The 17329-nt window shown below is 36.5% G+C and overlaps 1 protein-coding gene across 1 annotated transcript; it reads right to left on the minus strand.

Moving 5' to 3' along the window:
• Window positions 1-5565: 5565 nt before the first annotated feature.
• Window positions 5566-17113, minus strand: LOC142143184 (uncharacterized). The gene is made up of 3 exons (XM_075200892.1): window positions 16768-17113; window positions 15839-16301; window positions 5566-5725 (listed from the first exon to the last, which is right to left on the minus strand). Exons 1-3 carry the CDS (start codon window positions 17111-17113, stop codon window positions 5566-5568), a joined length of 969 nt encoding a protein of 322 aa, XP_075056993.1.
• Between the last annotated feature and the right edge of the window lie 216 nt (window positions 17114-17329).

Here is a 17329-nt window from a genome sequence, read left to right on the forward strand (position 1 = left end):
ATAGATATGGTATATCACCAATGATTGAGAATGACAGAGGTACACATTTCAATGTGTAAGTTTGTTTCTTTATTTAATGTATTTTACTAAAGAATAAAAAAATACATTACTGAAACGATTTAATGGCATATAAAATACACTGAGTAAAGTGATGTAGAATACAGGGATGATTTAATTAGAGGTTTTTTCTCTAATATTTTATAGTATCAGAACCACTCCCAGACTTCCATTTAATTTTTTTCACCATATGAGATTTTGTTCAGAAGACAACCCAATATTATTATCAACCCGCAAGAGACTTTTCAAATGCATTCAAGATGTAACTGTTAAGTACCTGAATGAGATGAGTAAGCAGTTACAAAAGCAACAAGAGACTTTGAAAAGGATTGTACTACAAATGCCTGTTGAAAACTGTCAGTATATACAACTAGGAAAAAGGTTATGGTCAGAAATTTTTAATGTTCTAGTTATTTGACAGATCGATGGGAATAACCACAGCATTGAAAGTTGCTGAAACAAGATACTTGGATTCACATATCCCACTGCAAGAAGGTAGTCGATCCGACAGTGACCCGAAGAGACGCAGAGACTAATAAAGTTTTGGAACCATATATAACAATTTTGTTCTAGGACTTGGATGAAGATGTGGTTCAGGAAGAAGAATCTGACCCAAAAGTCAAAGGAAAATATCCTTATTATTATTGTTGTCACCGCTATAAAATAATTTATTTTTATTGTTATACCTTATATTATTATTTTTTTAATGGATATTTGGTTATGAGGACCTGATGATAAGATCCGGTAGTGGTTTTGAGGAAATGGGGGCATATAGTCGTAAAAATAGAGAATCAGAACTGTCTTCATCATTCATTCTACTCATAACTAATAACACATACAATAATGACACATATAAGATAGAATTAAAAGATAAGTAATTGGAGATAAACCTGAAGATTGTAATGACAGACTGTGAACTGAAATATGTATATGTCAATATTGTAATAACCTCCTGAAAATGTGTACAATGGTATGATAGGACGAGCAATAAAACTAATTGTTGGATATGTACACATACACTACATGGACACAAATATGTTGAATTGTTGCCAATACCTTTAAATCTTACAGAGTTGCTTAATTTGCCAGAGGAAAGACCAGTTGCTGGGAAATATAATGAAACATGACCTCTTTATTTAAAATTGTTGCCACATGTTTTTACTGAAAGTATTAAATGTATAAGTTTTACTAATAGACCTATAGATGAGAGAAATGAACATCTAGGTAAAATTGGGAAAAGTCCTGCATTTAAAAATAAATCTAAAATTTAGATATGTTGGATCAAAGAGATCTTTGGGAACACTAGCATGGAAATAAAATATTTTAATGTTACAAGATGGTGTTTGTAAAGTGCAGTTAGAGAAAAACAAGCACGGAAAGTTTATAGATATTGTATACATAGATATATTACATGTAGCAATACCATGTATTTTATTAGATATATTACAAATGTGGAAGTAAGGCATATAAGTGTATACCATTGAATTAAGGTAGAATATGTTATCTAGGTGAGGTGATTCCAGTTGTTAATGTATTTACACAAAATGATTTAAAGGAAAGTGAATCGAAAAAGTATTTAATAGATATTTGAATATAAAAAGAAAGGAAAGAAGTGATGAAAAGAGTGAATAACAACCAGTATCACAACTTATTAGTGAATCAACTAGTGTACAAGTATGGATTATATTAAAAGTTATAGGCACTGCACATAAAAATATGAACTGGTTTGTATCCAAGGTTTAGCTACATTGATTGATAAAATATCAAATGTGTATGATGAAACTTTTTGTTATGTTGCAAAAGAAGTTTTTTAAAAAAAATATAGTTAATAGAACATAGATTGATCTTAAATTAATTTACTGCACAAACAAGAGGTTACTGTGTAATATTACAGATGAAGTATGAAACATAAAGTTGTATTTATTTTTTTGACAAATGAAACATAATCTAGAGAAGACAATTATATGAATGAAGTAATAAAAGTAAAGGGAGATTTTGCAAAGATATATATATAACATGACATTATCTGCAGTAGATACAAGGTTTTTATTGTTAGATTAAAAACAATATATAATAATAATTTTTCAGGTCTTGGTACATGGTTTTAATCATTGATGCATTCATTAGGAAGATTTTTTTTTATGTTAGGAATATTGTTAGTTATTTATTTTGTATTAAAATGTATACTAGTAGTGCTGAAATTTTGTAAGAAAACATTGAGTAGAGAAATTAAGAGAGTGAATAATATAGGGGAAGAAATTACAGAATTGTATGAACAAATTAAACCTCGCAATCATAATATTGTGTGATAGTTTAGAGAGCTATCAAATGTGGGACTGTCAAAGATATTTTATTTTGAAGACAATTTATTAACATGAAAATATTTATATTGTTTTATCTTATTTTAGTATATCATTAATATTTGATGTGGTATTATGTCAATATAAGTCTTTCGTGTGAGCTGATGAAAGGGATATGAACAGGAATGAAGGAGTTATTCAAAAAACAGAAGTTTCCAATCAAAAGATGTTGAACAAAGACTTACACAGACTTCTTCAACTTCTCCATTGCATCCAGGAGACTCAACAGGATTAGGATACGCCTATATACTTTCTCCGCCAATTGTAATATAACATTTGTAAATTATAGTACAACCTACTTTTTGTTGGAACAAAAAGTACATGTCTGGTCTGTTAAAGACCAGAGTTTTCAGCATTGAAAATGAGTGCAAGCATTTTCTTTTGTAAATAAACAATGATATAATTTTATTTTTAAAGTCTCTTTTGCTGAAGGAATTATTTTATTACTTTAAAACAGTCTATCAGCAATGAGCTCATCAGCTGGAGAGAATTAAATACACTGCATGGTTTGAGTGTACAATTAGCTCTGCTTTATTAGTTACAAGTCCATATCAATATAACAAAAATCAAGTATTACAGAAAACTATGCCCCAAAAGGTTTTAACCACTCATGCTCCTTTTACACAGATGTTACTATATTCTCTCATTATCACACAGGAATACTCCCCAGGGGGGTTGGCTTATCTCCTGTCTGCTATGTCCAAGGTTATAAGCATAGCCTTGCAAATAATGAATTACTCCTATAAAACAGGTGCATCTAATCTGTCTTTAAGCTATAACAGAACAAAATGGCTATAAAGCAACAAGATGGCATCAGGTTAGCAAAATCACATTCCTCACTACAATGCAGACAAATATGAAGAACTGGTGCAAAACATGCTCACAAACTTTAGAAATGTGGGAACTAATAAAAGCATAAAGGTACATTTTCTCCAAAGCAAATTAAACAGATTTAAGGATAATCTTGGTGATTTTAGTGAGGAACAAGGGTAGAGGTTACATCAAGATATAAAGGTGATGGACGAAAGGTGTCAAGGCAATGGGACAGACACATGATTGTGGACTATTGCTGGAGCCTAGAACGTGATTGTCCTGATAACCCACATTAAAGAGAATCGTACAAACGGATTTTACTATGCATTAATTGTAACTATAGTGGAAACAGGCGCACAATCTCTAGACTATATCACACAATGATTTATTAAAAATTAATAAAAACTTCCATAAAAAAATAAGTAAAGATACTAATCTCATATATCCATATATGAATACACAAGAAAAATAATTAAAAATATCCAGTTAGATTAAAGTGCATCAACAAATCCTGATAGGATAACAACCCACAGATAAAAATGTCACTCTATCAGTAAAATAGGTAATATGATAATCGGCATAATGGAACTCTTTTTGGAGAAAAGAATGGGAGGAGAACCAGGTTGGATTTGTGGTTCTCTTTTACTGTTTTTCCTGTAACAGAGCCTCATTCTTCAGTTTCAAGCAAAACTGTCTCCTTTACTTACATATGAGACCTATTTTATCTGGCATGGAGGTAAAACATTTGGGCCTTTTAGTTTCTCTACTGCATTGAGATCCTCAAACCTGGGCCTTTCGTCTAAGCCCTGATGCTGTGGCTATATGATTTGTGGATAAATCCTTTGCAGCTCTGGGACTTTTATATGATGACCCAGATAGCATATCATCAGCAGAAGTTAGCCTGCGCAATCTAAAGGAAGGTGCAGAATAATATTGCACATAAATCCAGATGTGGGCTACTAATAATGAATGGAACGACCCTGCTCTATGGAGTCAGTTCCAGGTCGGACTCAATGAAAGACTGAAAGATGTCTTAGCCCAATATCCCTTTCTAAGCACCCTGGTGAGCCTCTATGAGACTTGTCATTCAGGTATATTGGCTGCTTCAAGAAAGAGCCCAGGAGCTAAAACAATCCAGCCCTAGTAACCACATGGATTTAACCCCCTTCAATGAGTCCTCCTCTTCTGATGATGAACCAGAACCCATGCAAACTGTCTTTTTTAAACTCACTTCATAATAGACAACCCAATGATGATTGCAGGGCCTTTGCCTGTACTGTGGCTTCAATGGTGTTTTTTTACAACCACTTGTCTGCAAAAGCCAGGAAAATGCTTGGACCTAGTAAATGGTGGGGAGGCACACCAAGGTCTTTCCAGGATCATATCCAACTCCCTACATGTACCTATCAAAATTAAATCCAATAATAATTTACTATCATCTATAGCCCTAATTGACAGTGGGGTGGCCGGTAACATTTATTCAGGTCCATGCCATTCCTGCAGTGACCATAGATACTCCCATCTCAGTCTCAACCTTAGATAGTATACCATTGTCAGGGGGATCCATTAATTTCAAAACTACCACTCTAGAGCTCACAGCAGGAGCCATGCATACAGAAGTCATTTATTTTCTAGTGGTTCAAGCTCCAGGACATCCATTAACCTTGGAATACCAACGACTCAGCATCCACAATCCTTGCATAGACTGGACCCATGGTCAGTGAATCCTGTCTTCAGTCTTGCCTCTCCTTATCCATATGTTTGGTTAATTTGTTGGAGGCAAAAGTTCCATTTCAGTATACTGCTGCTGTTTTCAGTAAACAATCTGCAGGCATCCTAACCCCCGTATTGAGCATACGACTATGCTATTGAGCTAATTCCCAGATCCAAGCTTCCTAAAGGACTGTTTATTTTCACTCTCTCCTCCTGAACTTAAAGCTGCGGAGGAGTATATTTCTGAAAAAAATTAAAAGTATTAATAAGACCATCTAAATTGGGAATGGTCTGTTCTTTATCCCCAAAAAGATGGAGGACTCTGACCCTGTTTTGATTACCGAGGCCTTAATCAGATAATTGTGAAAAACCTTCAATCTCAGAGTTATTTATTCAGTTAAAGCAAGCAGTTATACACTCCAAAATCAACCTTAGAGGGGCATACAATTTGGTCCAGATAAAGTAGAGGGACATAAAGGGCATTACAAATACTTAGTAATGCTTTTTTGGCTCAGAGTTGCCCCTGCAGTTTTCCAGGACCTTATTAACAATGTTTTGAGGGACATTTAGAATAAGTTTGTCATCATTGACCTTGATGACATCCTAATTTACTCTAGCTCTATCACCATGCATCGTTCCCATGTGAGTCAGAAACTCCAAAAGCTTCAAGGGAATCATCTGTTCGCGAAGATGGAGAAATGTGAGTTTGAGGTTCTTGAGGTAACCTTTTTGGGCTCAGTAGATTCTCCAGTAGATTTTCAATAGATTCTTCATGGATCAATCTAAATTGAAAGTCATTCAAGAATGGGTACAACACACCAATCTAAAAGCATTACAGTGATTCCTTTTGTTTTGCAAACTAGTATAGGAAATTTAAACAAGGATTCTGCTCAATTGTAGCTCCAATAACTTAGAAGGGGGAGCCATCTACGCTTTTATCAAATTTAAAGAAGCATTCTGTACTACTCCAGTGCACATCTATCTAGACTTAAAGGAACCTTTCTTTGTTGAACTTGATGCATCAGATATCAGGACTGGCAGAGAGTCATTACGACGTGGGGAAGCAAGAGCTGCTTGCACTTAAATGAGGAATGGCACCATTGGTTGGATGGAGTCAAGCATGTGGTCACAATTTTTACTGATCAAAAACATTGTTTATATAGAACCCGTCAAGAGGCTCAACTCCAGATAGCCCATTTGTCATTGTTTTTCTCCAGATTTTCATTCATTATTACGTACCGGCACAGAAACAAAAAAGTGAAAGCAAATGCTCTGTCGAGAAGCTTTATGCTTTTTCAAATTGGTCCATTACCAATTTATCCTATTGTACTCGCTGCCAGGATTGTCTAGAGATCTCTCCACTCCCTTACGACAAGCAAATAAACAACTCCCCCCAGATTCCCCATTTCAAATACTTTTAACCAAGCCAATTGAGGTCTGAATTTCTTTAGATTTAGATTGGTATATCTACTGCTGCTGGAATCAGTGTGTTTGACCTTGACTTTGTTTACTGGATATTGCTGTTGGATCTCTGTCTGCCCTTGACTCTCTGCCTGTTTATTTATCTCTAGTACCTCCCCTATCCTCTTTCTCGGCTTGCCAATTGACCATCCTCTTTTGTGTCCTGTTTGTTTTGCTTTGTCTGTGTGTTACTCCATAGTTCCAAGTTTCCCTGACTTTACCTCACTCACTGCTGTTAAAAACTATACACTACTGTGATCAAGTCCAATGGCATCCGAGTATCAGTGAAGAGTGTGGTTCCGGAAAAGGCGGCTTCTAATTGTGAAATACATCTTGCGCCCTTGGTTCTGTATGGGGGTTATCGGTCGCTGATTGTGGAGTTCATAACAGATTTTTGGCCACTTTCTGGTGCAGATGTAAATGATACTGACCCTCACATAATTGCCTTCACCGTCAAGCATTTGGATTTTAAAGGCAAGAAAAAATGAGTTTCTTTGTGTTACTCAGACTCAATGAGCACCTTGTTTTTTGGTCGCTTACTAGTACAGATGGGTGTTATACTGCCCGTCAAACAATTACTTTCACATTTAAACAATTGGATTTTAAAAGTAAAAATTATGCTATTTTTAGGGTGTGCTGCACAGAGTCAACCATCACCCTGTTTTTGTCCATATCTTATTAGTTTACTAATATACTAGTATTAGAACTAGTAGTCACTGATTGTCTACTCTTCACTCTCTCACAGCCACTTTATCAGCATACAATTCTGTGATCTGTAATAAACTGTAAAGCTTTCTGTAGTAAAATCACAGCTAGTTCAATACGCATTGATTGCCTTTTTCAGCCTTTCCAACCCCCTTTATCAGCACACAATTGCAAACCAGCTCCCCACATGCTATCGATTCCATAATGGCAGCTGAGAATAGGAGTGAGGGATATATATAGAAAATCTCAATCCAAAACATGAAAGATCCCGCATTTTTCCAGGAATTTTGTTTTGCCTGTTTTCAGACCCAAATTTGGTGTGAGAAACCAAGTCATGGCTCAGTTCGACTCAGTAACCGAAAATTCAGATCTGTCGGATCTCTCAGAATTCTAACCGATCATCTCTAAATATAACAATTACACATCTAAGCAGTAATCTAGAAGAAAAGCAGGTCTAATTAACAATGTTCATGGATTAAGTGACACACTTAAAAATGGATTTTGATGTAATTGTACAGATTGAGCACTACAATATATAATACACATAGAACTTTTCACCCTGGGCTCCACTTGGTCTAGAACCAGCCCTGCTTATTTGTTAGAGAGTCGTCTGTTGTGGGGAGATGCACTTAGCTGCTCATGGAGTCATGACCTATAATTGGCTTCTATCTATCTATCTATCTATCTATCTATCTATGTGTGTGTGTATATATATATATATATATATATATATATATATATATATATATATATATCTCAAAATGATAAGTTATGGAAGGGCGGCGATATTTCTCACATGTTCTTGTATTCTTAATTTTAATGAACATTTGGTTTTTCCCACGTATTTGAGGCCACAAGTGCACTCAAGCAGATAGATTACTGAGGTGGTGAGGCAATTAATGAAATATTTAGTCTGGTATTCTTTGCTATTGTTGTGGTTACTGAAGGTTCTTTTTTGTGGGTTAGCAAATCTACAGATATTGCAATGACTGCATTTATAGAATCCTTTTATGTCTGAGAGTGCATTAGTAACTGTTTTTTCATTAGTAAGCATACTCGGGGCTAAAATGTCTTTTAAATTTTCTTGAAAATGACAACTGGTTTGTGCGGAAGTATATTGTTTAGGATTGGATCTTTTTTAAGAATATTCCAATGTTTATTGATGGTGGATCTAATTTTTGTCTCGCCACTGTTGTATTGAGTAATAAATGAAATCACCTCTTTTTTATTCTCTTTTTCATGATATTTCAGTAGGTCGAGTCTATTAATTGCTTTGGTTTTTTCTATTGCTCCTTGTATCAAGTTATCCAAATAACCTCTCTTTTTGAATATGTCTGCTTAAATTTCCAATTGTTCGAAACAGTTTTCCTCATTGCTACAATTTCTTTTTATTCTTTGAAATTGCGAGAAGGGGATGTTAGTTTACCATTTCTTTAAGTGACCAATCTTAAAATGTAAGTAGCTATTTGTGTCTACGGTTTTGATGAAGTTTTTGGTAGTGACTGTGTTACCTGTGTTCATCAAGATTAAGTCTAGGTACTCCATTTGTGAGGTATCAAGTTTAGCTGTGAAAGTGAGATTATATTCATTGGTATTCAGATAGGAGAGGAATTGATTCAGGCTATCCATATTACTGTTCCACACGAGTATGTCATCGATATATCTTTTATAAAGGACTATATTATCTGAGTATGGGTTAGGGGTTATATATGTATTGTTGTTCCCATCCTCCCATTACAAGGTTCACGAAGCTGGGTGCGAAAATAGTACCCATAGCTGTCCCTACCGTCTGAAGATAAAAACTGTCTAAAAATTTTAAATAATTATGTGTGAGGATGAATGTCATCAATTCACAAATAAAATTATTATGCTCTGTGCTGAGATCAGGGTCTGAATTTAATTTTTTTTTGCAGGTTTCTACACCTTTTTGATGTTGGATGGAGGTGTATAAGGATTGTACGTCTATTGTGACCCATGTGTATTCAGGTCTCCATTCAAAGGTTTCAAAAATCTGTCTATATATTTTTTTTATTATTTTTTTTCGCCCCGACACAGGCACACCCTGTCTGTTTGCTTAGAGGAAGGAATATTTCAAACAAGAAAACTTTGATGAAGACATCAAGGATTACAGATAGGCTTATATATATTTATTTCTGGTACGCACATTCAGAGTGTTTAGTGTGGTGGAGGGATCCACATATAGAACATGATTACACTTGTGTGATTTTTTTCTGTTTTCTCCTATTTCCATGAGAGGATTCAGGTATCCAGGAGGATGATCTGGCCAGCATAAGCTGTTGAAGTGTCTGTTCTATTCCTCTTTCTGTTACGCATACATCAGTGGACTTTTCTGATTTAATATATAAGGTACCCACTCTTTCTTTCTCTGTGGAATCAGTTGCTCATTTTTTTGAATTAACCTACCAGGTTTTGGAGTGGTGCAGCCACCTGTACATATGGGACTTATGTTCATGTTTTTTATAAGATTGTGTTAACCAGTTATCAAGTAGAACACCTACTGTGTCTACTATTGTACATGTGGGTATATATATATATATATATATATATATATATATATATACATACACACACACACACACACACACACACACACACACACACATATATATATATACGTATATATATATATATATATATATATATATATATATATATATACACACACACATATATATGCTTCCATATTTAGTATTTGTGCCTAGATTTAGATCCATGCCTCACCTCACCTTACTGCTTTCACTTTTATCTTTGCACCTAAATACATCTTCCAATCAAGTCTGTTCCATTTACAATATTTCACAAGTCAGTCTGTATTATGTGTAAATTTACCTACACATTGCTATCGGGTTACTTTAGCAATTCTTATGCTTTCCAGTAATGAAGATGTTAATAACTACCAGGGTGGCAATCTGCTTAGCAGATTGTTAGAGTGCTTCAGAGTGCTGAATGTAATCTCCAATGGGTGTGGATGGATAATAAATAATACCTGTTTCACCTCCCACTTACTGAGGTTAGCTAGAAATCATCCTGGAAAGACAGTTATATGCACTTGTTCCTGTCAGGAGAAGGACTACATGTCAGCACTATGTTCTGACAATAAGGAACTTTTACATTGCAAGAGCACTAAAGGGAGAAAATGGGGAAACAAGTCATCTGGATCTATTTGATCTACTGTATCATAGTCCCGAGTGGTAAGGAAACGTTTATCACTATCTAGCATTTTTTTGTTCTATATGTAGTCACAGAATTGTAGATAAATAAAAACATTAGATACTTTTAATTTACTGCCAATTTGCAGTTTGGTATACTATAAAAATGCACTACTCTAAAATAAGGAATACTCTTGTAACACTAAATAACTGTAACATTTATTTGTTTTAGCCAAGTACTGGTGGTACCCAGTACGTGGAAAAAACAATCATCCCTTATGATATTTAAGATACAATAAATAAAGTGCTAGTCTATTAAAATAATAGATAATTGATATAATTTCTATTTTTGTCATTTTGAATTGTTTCTCTATATGAGTTTTCATAATTTGTGTCTTTGCTACGGTAAAGTGGTTTAATTTTCTTGAGATATTTGGCAGCAGTTCTTAGTATCTGTTCTTACTTTATATGACATGTATATTACGATTTACTGATAAATGATAGTTAAATAGAACTGTTATGATACTGCCTAGTTGTCATATCATAATATGGGGATATAATAATACAAGATATGTACACCTAAATTATTCCTCTACCTTTCTTGAACCAACGTTCCCCATGGAATATTATTGTATATTACCGAGAAGTTGTAACTGGGTTGTTTGCAAGTGACATAGCTTGAGATTTGATTTAGCAGCAGTAATGATATCACTCTGTTTTACTAAGTCCACGCATAACGCTCTTGATTAGTCTTTACTGGACCTATGAAAGCAAACTCCACATGTTGAACACAGGTGGTATATTAGTTATCCAAAACAAATACTCTTATCCTGAGTCTCTTAATCTAATTTACAATTGGACCACAGTTTTGCAAAGCATTTTAAAGGTAGCTATTTTGGAAACTAGTACTGTAATACTACTGTTATTACGTTTATTAGATGTGTCTGGCTAACAACTGCTCTATATACAGTATACTTAAATCCTATTGGTGATGCAGTTTATCAGAAGAACCATTGATTTCTATTGATTCCGCATAAAAAGTGCATGAATCATTCACAACTAATGACTATCAATGTGTTGGAGAAAATTATGTGATTAACTATTATTAATAAAAATAGGCTTAATCTTAATTGTGACAGTAGGAATTTATTTCCCTTTTCATATTAATCCCATTCTGAAGAGCACTCATCCTTTTTACAGTTTTTTTATGCATATTTGTACATTTATTATTAGCAGATGTTTAGTGTTTAATGTATTATCTTTTTAAACTAAGTTTACTTTCTACACCCTCACTGCACAAAATGTGTACATATACATGTACACATCTACCAAGCAAATAAATCTGCACAACTTACGGCTGGTATATGAGGAAATTGTGGCCCTTTACATATGTAACCCTAACACAAAGTCATGTGCAAAGATTGCTTGTGTCTCTAAGGCCAACCCTTCTTTTTAAAGCAACTTTTCCAAATTACAGTTGTTTAACCGTATTTGGCTCTGTATTGTGAGAGAGCGAACAAAGACAAAAGGAGTGAGTGTCAGTGACATGTCTGTTCTGTTCATTTTTATTTTTTTTCTCCAGTCTGCAGTGACATTGCTCTGTGTAATTGCTCATACAGAAACAAGAGGGGTGGCAGTATTCTTATTAGTCTACAGTGACATTGCTCTGTGCCATTTCTCACACAGAAACAGGACGGTTGGCAGTGCTCTTATCAGTCTCCAGTGGCATTGCTCAGTGCCATTGCTCATACAGAACTGCTTCCACTGGTGCAGGACTTGCCAAAGTAGAGTTCATTAACAGCACTGTTAGCTTAGCTGCCTTAAGCCAATTGTTAGCTTGTTTTGTGGGGGCCCAAACAAACCAAACTCTTCAGCCACAAAAGTGGCACTCCGTGTCACTGAAGAGATTGGTTTATTAAACTGTACCTGCTACCCCTCCGGTTTCTGTGTGAGTTTGTTAAACCTTTTTAACATATGGGTGGGTGGGAGGGCCCAAGGACAATTCCATCTTGCACCACTTTTGTTTTCTGCCACTGCTGTGTGGCAATGTTTCCTAGACGTGCTATGAACTGCTGTGTGTTTGTGTCATTGCTTTGTCGTTTAGTATCCAGCTAGATCACTGCAGTCTTTGGCTGAAAGTGGATGAAAATAATATTATGACCTGGAAAGTGTTCAAAATTGACTGGAAATTAGTGTTATTGAGATTAATAATAATATAGGAACAAAAAAAGAGCCAAATTATGTGATTCTAGCATATTTTAGCAATTTTTCAAAAAAATACAGATCCAAAACCAAACCCAAAACACCTGAGGGCGGTTTCGCCAAAACCATAACCAAAACACGAAGTTAATACAGATCCAAAACCAAAACCTAAACACGGGGGTCAGTGAACATCTCTAGTATTTACTAGAGATAATCAACAATAACATTAACTTATTTGGCAATACCCATCGAGTCAGTTATTTTCATACATATTAAGTTTACCAGAATTATGGTCTCAAATATTGGAATATTGAAATCATGTTGAATAATTAAACCTTCCAACAAATTTGGGGCAAAATAAATATTTCACAGTCAAAAAATTGTGGGTAGGATTTTTTTCTTCCTTTGTCTTTTTTTGTTACAACCCAGTCTTGTTTTACATTACTGTGTTTGTTTCCAGTTGTAAAATGCTGCAGAGTATGCTGACACTATACAATTAAATGCTAATAATAATAAGTGAATGATAAATAAATGAGTAATATTTGACAGCAAAATCATATATGTCTCATAGTCCGTTTACTGAGTTGAACTTCAGTACGGTATTGATATAATAGATTTAACTTTATTTAGTGGTTTGGACAACTACAAAAGAAGTCAGTATTCTTTAAGCAAGTGTTTCCTGAAATATCTGATTCCTGAGAAAACAACAAATAGTATTTCATGCAATACTGTTTCAGCGAAGGTCATGTGCAAGGTTTCATCATGTCTGTGTGACAATAATCATATAACCTGCATCCAGGATAAATAAACTTGTAACTTCATTAAGCTTTGATCAGGAGCTGACAGGCTGGTGGGGAAAGCACACAGTACTAGCCCCACCTTGAAAGGTGGTGTTAGGTATGGTACACAGACTGATTTAGCAAAGGGCAAAAAGCCCTTTTAGGGGACAAAACAGATGTATTTGTGAGAAAAAGGAATTGTTTTAGCTTCACCTTATATATTAATAGGGTTATCGCTGACCATAACCTGTGTTGGTAGAGCCTATTTATCAAACATCCAGGCGGTAATCCCTGCTCTGTTAACGCCATTCTCAGATATTTTTACAAGAACAGAGCATTAATAATACCGCTTTCATACTGCCGCCCCGCAATATCCCGGGTTTTTCAAGCCGGGTTTTTGCCGGGGCTCGGAGCATCCCAGCTCAGAAACACCATTCACACTGCACCTCGGACCCGGGAATTTCCCGGGTTGACCCCATTCATACTGCACAAGTCTGTGCCCTGGCAATTTGTGGGAGTCATCACCAGAGGAGTTTTCATTGGCTGAAAAATGGTGATGTCATTGAAAGGTGACAGGTTTTTTGACGCATAAAGATGATGCAAAAGTGGGTGGTGATTATTTACCACATTACTTTTCATCATGGCCGACGACTCACTTTTGTGTAGCCCAGAGTTCATGTTTACTAGTGTGTTTTTGCTGTTTTATGCAGCAAATGAGAGTTTGCTGCAGCTGATGACACTTTGCACTCTTGCACAGTCCCAGTTCAGGAGGAGGAAGTTGAAGTTTATGGCACAACAGAAGAAAACTCGGTGTCTGTATATGCGCAGGAGAGCTTTTCTCAGGGCCAGCATTGCCTCAATTTTGAGATTCAGTGCTGCCAGTAACCAAACCATGCGTGCCAGACAGCGTAGCCACGGAAAAGCTTTCTGGTCTACTGTGGAAGCATTTGAGGAACAGCAGTGGATGCAACACTTCAGAATGTCACGTGGGACATTTAACTATGTGCTGGACCTTATTACCCCAGCACTTTCCAGGAAGGCCACTAACTTTGGGAAACCTATTCCACCATGTAGGCGCCTTTCTATTGTGTTGTGGTGGTATGCTACCCCTGGAGAATACCGGACAATCTCCTGCTTGTTTGGAGTGGGGATATCCACGGTGTGCACTCTAGTGCATGAAGTCACCAAGGCATTGCTAGAAGCCCTGTATCATCGCTTCATCTCCTTACCGCAAGGTCAGCGCCTGGATGATACAATTGCAGGATTCCTGAAGCGTGGGTTTCCACAGTGTGCTGGAGCCATAGACGGGGCACACATCCTCATCATTGCCCCCACAGACAACCATGCGGATTACTACAACCGCAAAGGCTGGCATTCCATCATTCTGCAGGCTGTGGTTGACCACAACTATTGGTAAGCATTTTTTATGGTTTTTTTTATGTGACTGTGCCATGTGTAATGCGTATTGTAAAACATTGCTATATGTATTTTTTTATGTCAGTTTCACAGATGTTTTCATCGACTGGCCTGGACGTTCTAATGACGCCAGAGTTCTAGCAAATTCAGACCTTTACCAAATTGCTGAGGAAAGACAAGATGGCTGGCTGTTCCCTAGAGAGGTAAATATAGGTGTAATGTTGTATGATGTTTTTGTAATTGAAGCTTATATACTATTGTTTGCTATCAATATTGTATGTATTTACTGCCCCTTTTTATATATAGATGTACCACTTGCAAAATGCATTTTCACCATATAGTACCAAGTGTACTGCGTTATGTGACCAATATTTTTAACATGGTGACGTGAAACTGCATGTTTTTATTTACAGAAATCTACGTTTGTTGATGGTGTGGAGATACCGGTACACATCATTGGGAATGCTGCTTACCCTTTGAGGCGCTGGCTGATGAAGGGGTTCACTCAGCAACATCACCTGTCTCAGGAACAGATCCAGTTTACACATACCCTCAGCTCGGCTCGGATGGTGGTGGAAAATGCTTTTGGGCGCTTGAAAGGACGTTGGCGCTGTTTATTGAAGCGCAATGACATTGACACCAAGCTTGTGCCCCACGTGGTTGCTGCTTGCTGTATTTTACATAACATTTGCGAAATACAAAAAGAGCAATTTCTACCTGAGTGGAATGTGCAGGAATCTGAAATGCCAGTGCTGTCAGTGGACTCCAGTACTTTTGAAGGAGAGCGCACCAATACCTCTGCTGAAATTATTAGGACCACCCTCACAGCCAATTTGACCTCACTTGTTTGAATGTACCACACAAATGTAAAAGTAAAAAAAAAATGATTATTTCACATATTGTATTTTGTTTTGTACATATTTCCTAATATGTCTCTTCACAAAAATATAAAATGACACAATCCAAAAGTGCTTACTTGCATGTAGAAAAAATAAAATATATATACACAAGTAGTAAACAGAAGACACAAATGTGCCCAAATAGTAAGTGCAAATTTGCTTTTCATGTAATATGTGAAGCTAACGGCATGTTTCCAGATCACACGTAACATATATGATAACAATTAACTGTTGAACATTTGTCCATAAAACATGATTATTACAATTGCCGATATTGTGGCATTTCTGGTTGTGAAGTGGTTTGGTTACCAGGTGGGTATTCTATGTTGGGGTTACCCATAGGTTGAGCATGTTGTGTATTCTGTACCGGGTTTGGAGGGTTATTGTTGCCCAACATGGGTTGCCCCCGCTGGTACATAGGATAATGTCCGTCATAATAGTAAGGACTTGGAGGAGGTGCCTGCACCCATGAGAGGAGTCTGTCCATGAATCCCATCATACAGTCACGATTTTCGCGTAACACGCGTTCCTGCATGTTCATGATTTGCATGAGGAAAGAGTCCTGGAGATCCCGCTCATTGTCCATGAAACGCTGCAGTTGTGTATTCTCGTGTTCCCTCATGGTGCTGTCCATCTCCCGCAGTTGATCCATCATGACAGTTGTCATTGTTTTAGTTGCTTGCTCCATTTTGTTGGGCCTTTTGCATTTTTTAGGAATGTTGTAAACTGTACGTAGAAAAAAACACAGTAAAACATACATTAGAATATATAATGTGACAGAACAAAAAAGCAGTGTTGTAAGCTGATATGTGCTTGAGGCCTCCTCCCTCTTGCCCAGTAGTTTTGCACTGCAACATATGCGTGTTAATGTTTTAATACTTTGGAGTGTATTATATTTGTCTTTTGGGCTTTTTGTTGATATAGTTCTCTTTTTTAAGTTATGTAGATATATTGGTATTTGGTTTGCATTTATGTTGATATACTTCTCTTTTTTTGCCAGTTATGTTCAAACATTTTTTTTTTTTCAAAGTTATGTAGATATATTTATTGGTATTTGGCTTGCATTTCTGTTGATATAGTTCTCTGTTTTTGGCAGTTACGTTTATACAGTTATTTTTTTTTTGCCAATTATGTAGATATATTGGTATGTATATATAGTTGGTTATTATGTGAGATTATTTAAGTTACTTACTGTTGGAGCGTAAACTGGGACCTGGCGTAGACTCTGACACCGGCACTGGTTCTGGCTGCGTTACTTGCGTAGTATCTGTAACGACTTGCGCAGCAGGGAATGGCTGTGAATCATTCAGTTCGTTCCAAGAAATGTTGGTGTCATCTGTTGTGGCAGAGCACTCCAGTTCTGGGGTGTCTTCTATAGAATCTTCTATTATTACCGTTGCGGCCTCGCTTGTCTGTGTGCTCTCTGGTGGTGTTGGTATAGCCGCATCCACATTGCTAGAAGATGACAGTGCAATTGGATTTGTCAGAGGAGAATGTCCAAAGACCGTATTGCACTGGTCATAAAAGGGCCAGTCCATTCTTGCAGCGCCACTTTTGAGCCTGTTGTGGTCATGGACTTTAGTGTACTGCTTCCTCAGGGACTTCAATTTGGTCAGGACTTGTTGCTGTGTCCTCTTTATGCCACGCTGTGTGAGTATTTTGGCGGTGTTGTAGTACACTGTGGCATCCTTCACAGTCCCAGTCACTTGCCTTCGAATTTCTTCCTCCCCTCAGCAGCTCTCGCACCTCTTCCT

Source organism: Mixophyes fleayi, chromosome 3 (assembly GCF_038048845.1).
Source record: "Mixophyes fleayi isolate aMixFle1 chromosome 3, aMixFle1.hap1, whole genome shotgun sequence".
NCBI lineage: Eukaryota > Metazoa > Chordata > Amphibia > Anura > Limnodynastidae > Mixophyes > Mixophyes fleayi.

Bases quoted from the DNA above. Each gene is read 5' to 3' on its own strand.
- LOC142143184 (XM_075200892.1), bottom strand. From the start codon at position 17,113: ATGGACTGGCCCTTTTATGACCAGTGCAATACGGTCTTTGGACATTCT. The intron at 16,302-16,767 runs GTAAGTAACTTA...TTCTACGTACAG, and splicing joins TCCCAGTTTACGCTCCAACA to TTTACAACATTCCTAAAAAA. The intron at 5,726-15,838 runs GTAATAATCATG...CTTTCAATTTAG, and splicing joins ATGCCACAATATCGGCAATT to ATTGATCCATGAAGAATCTA.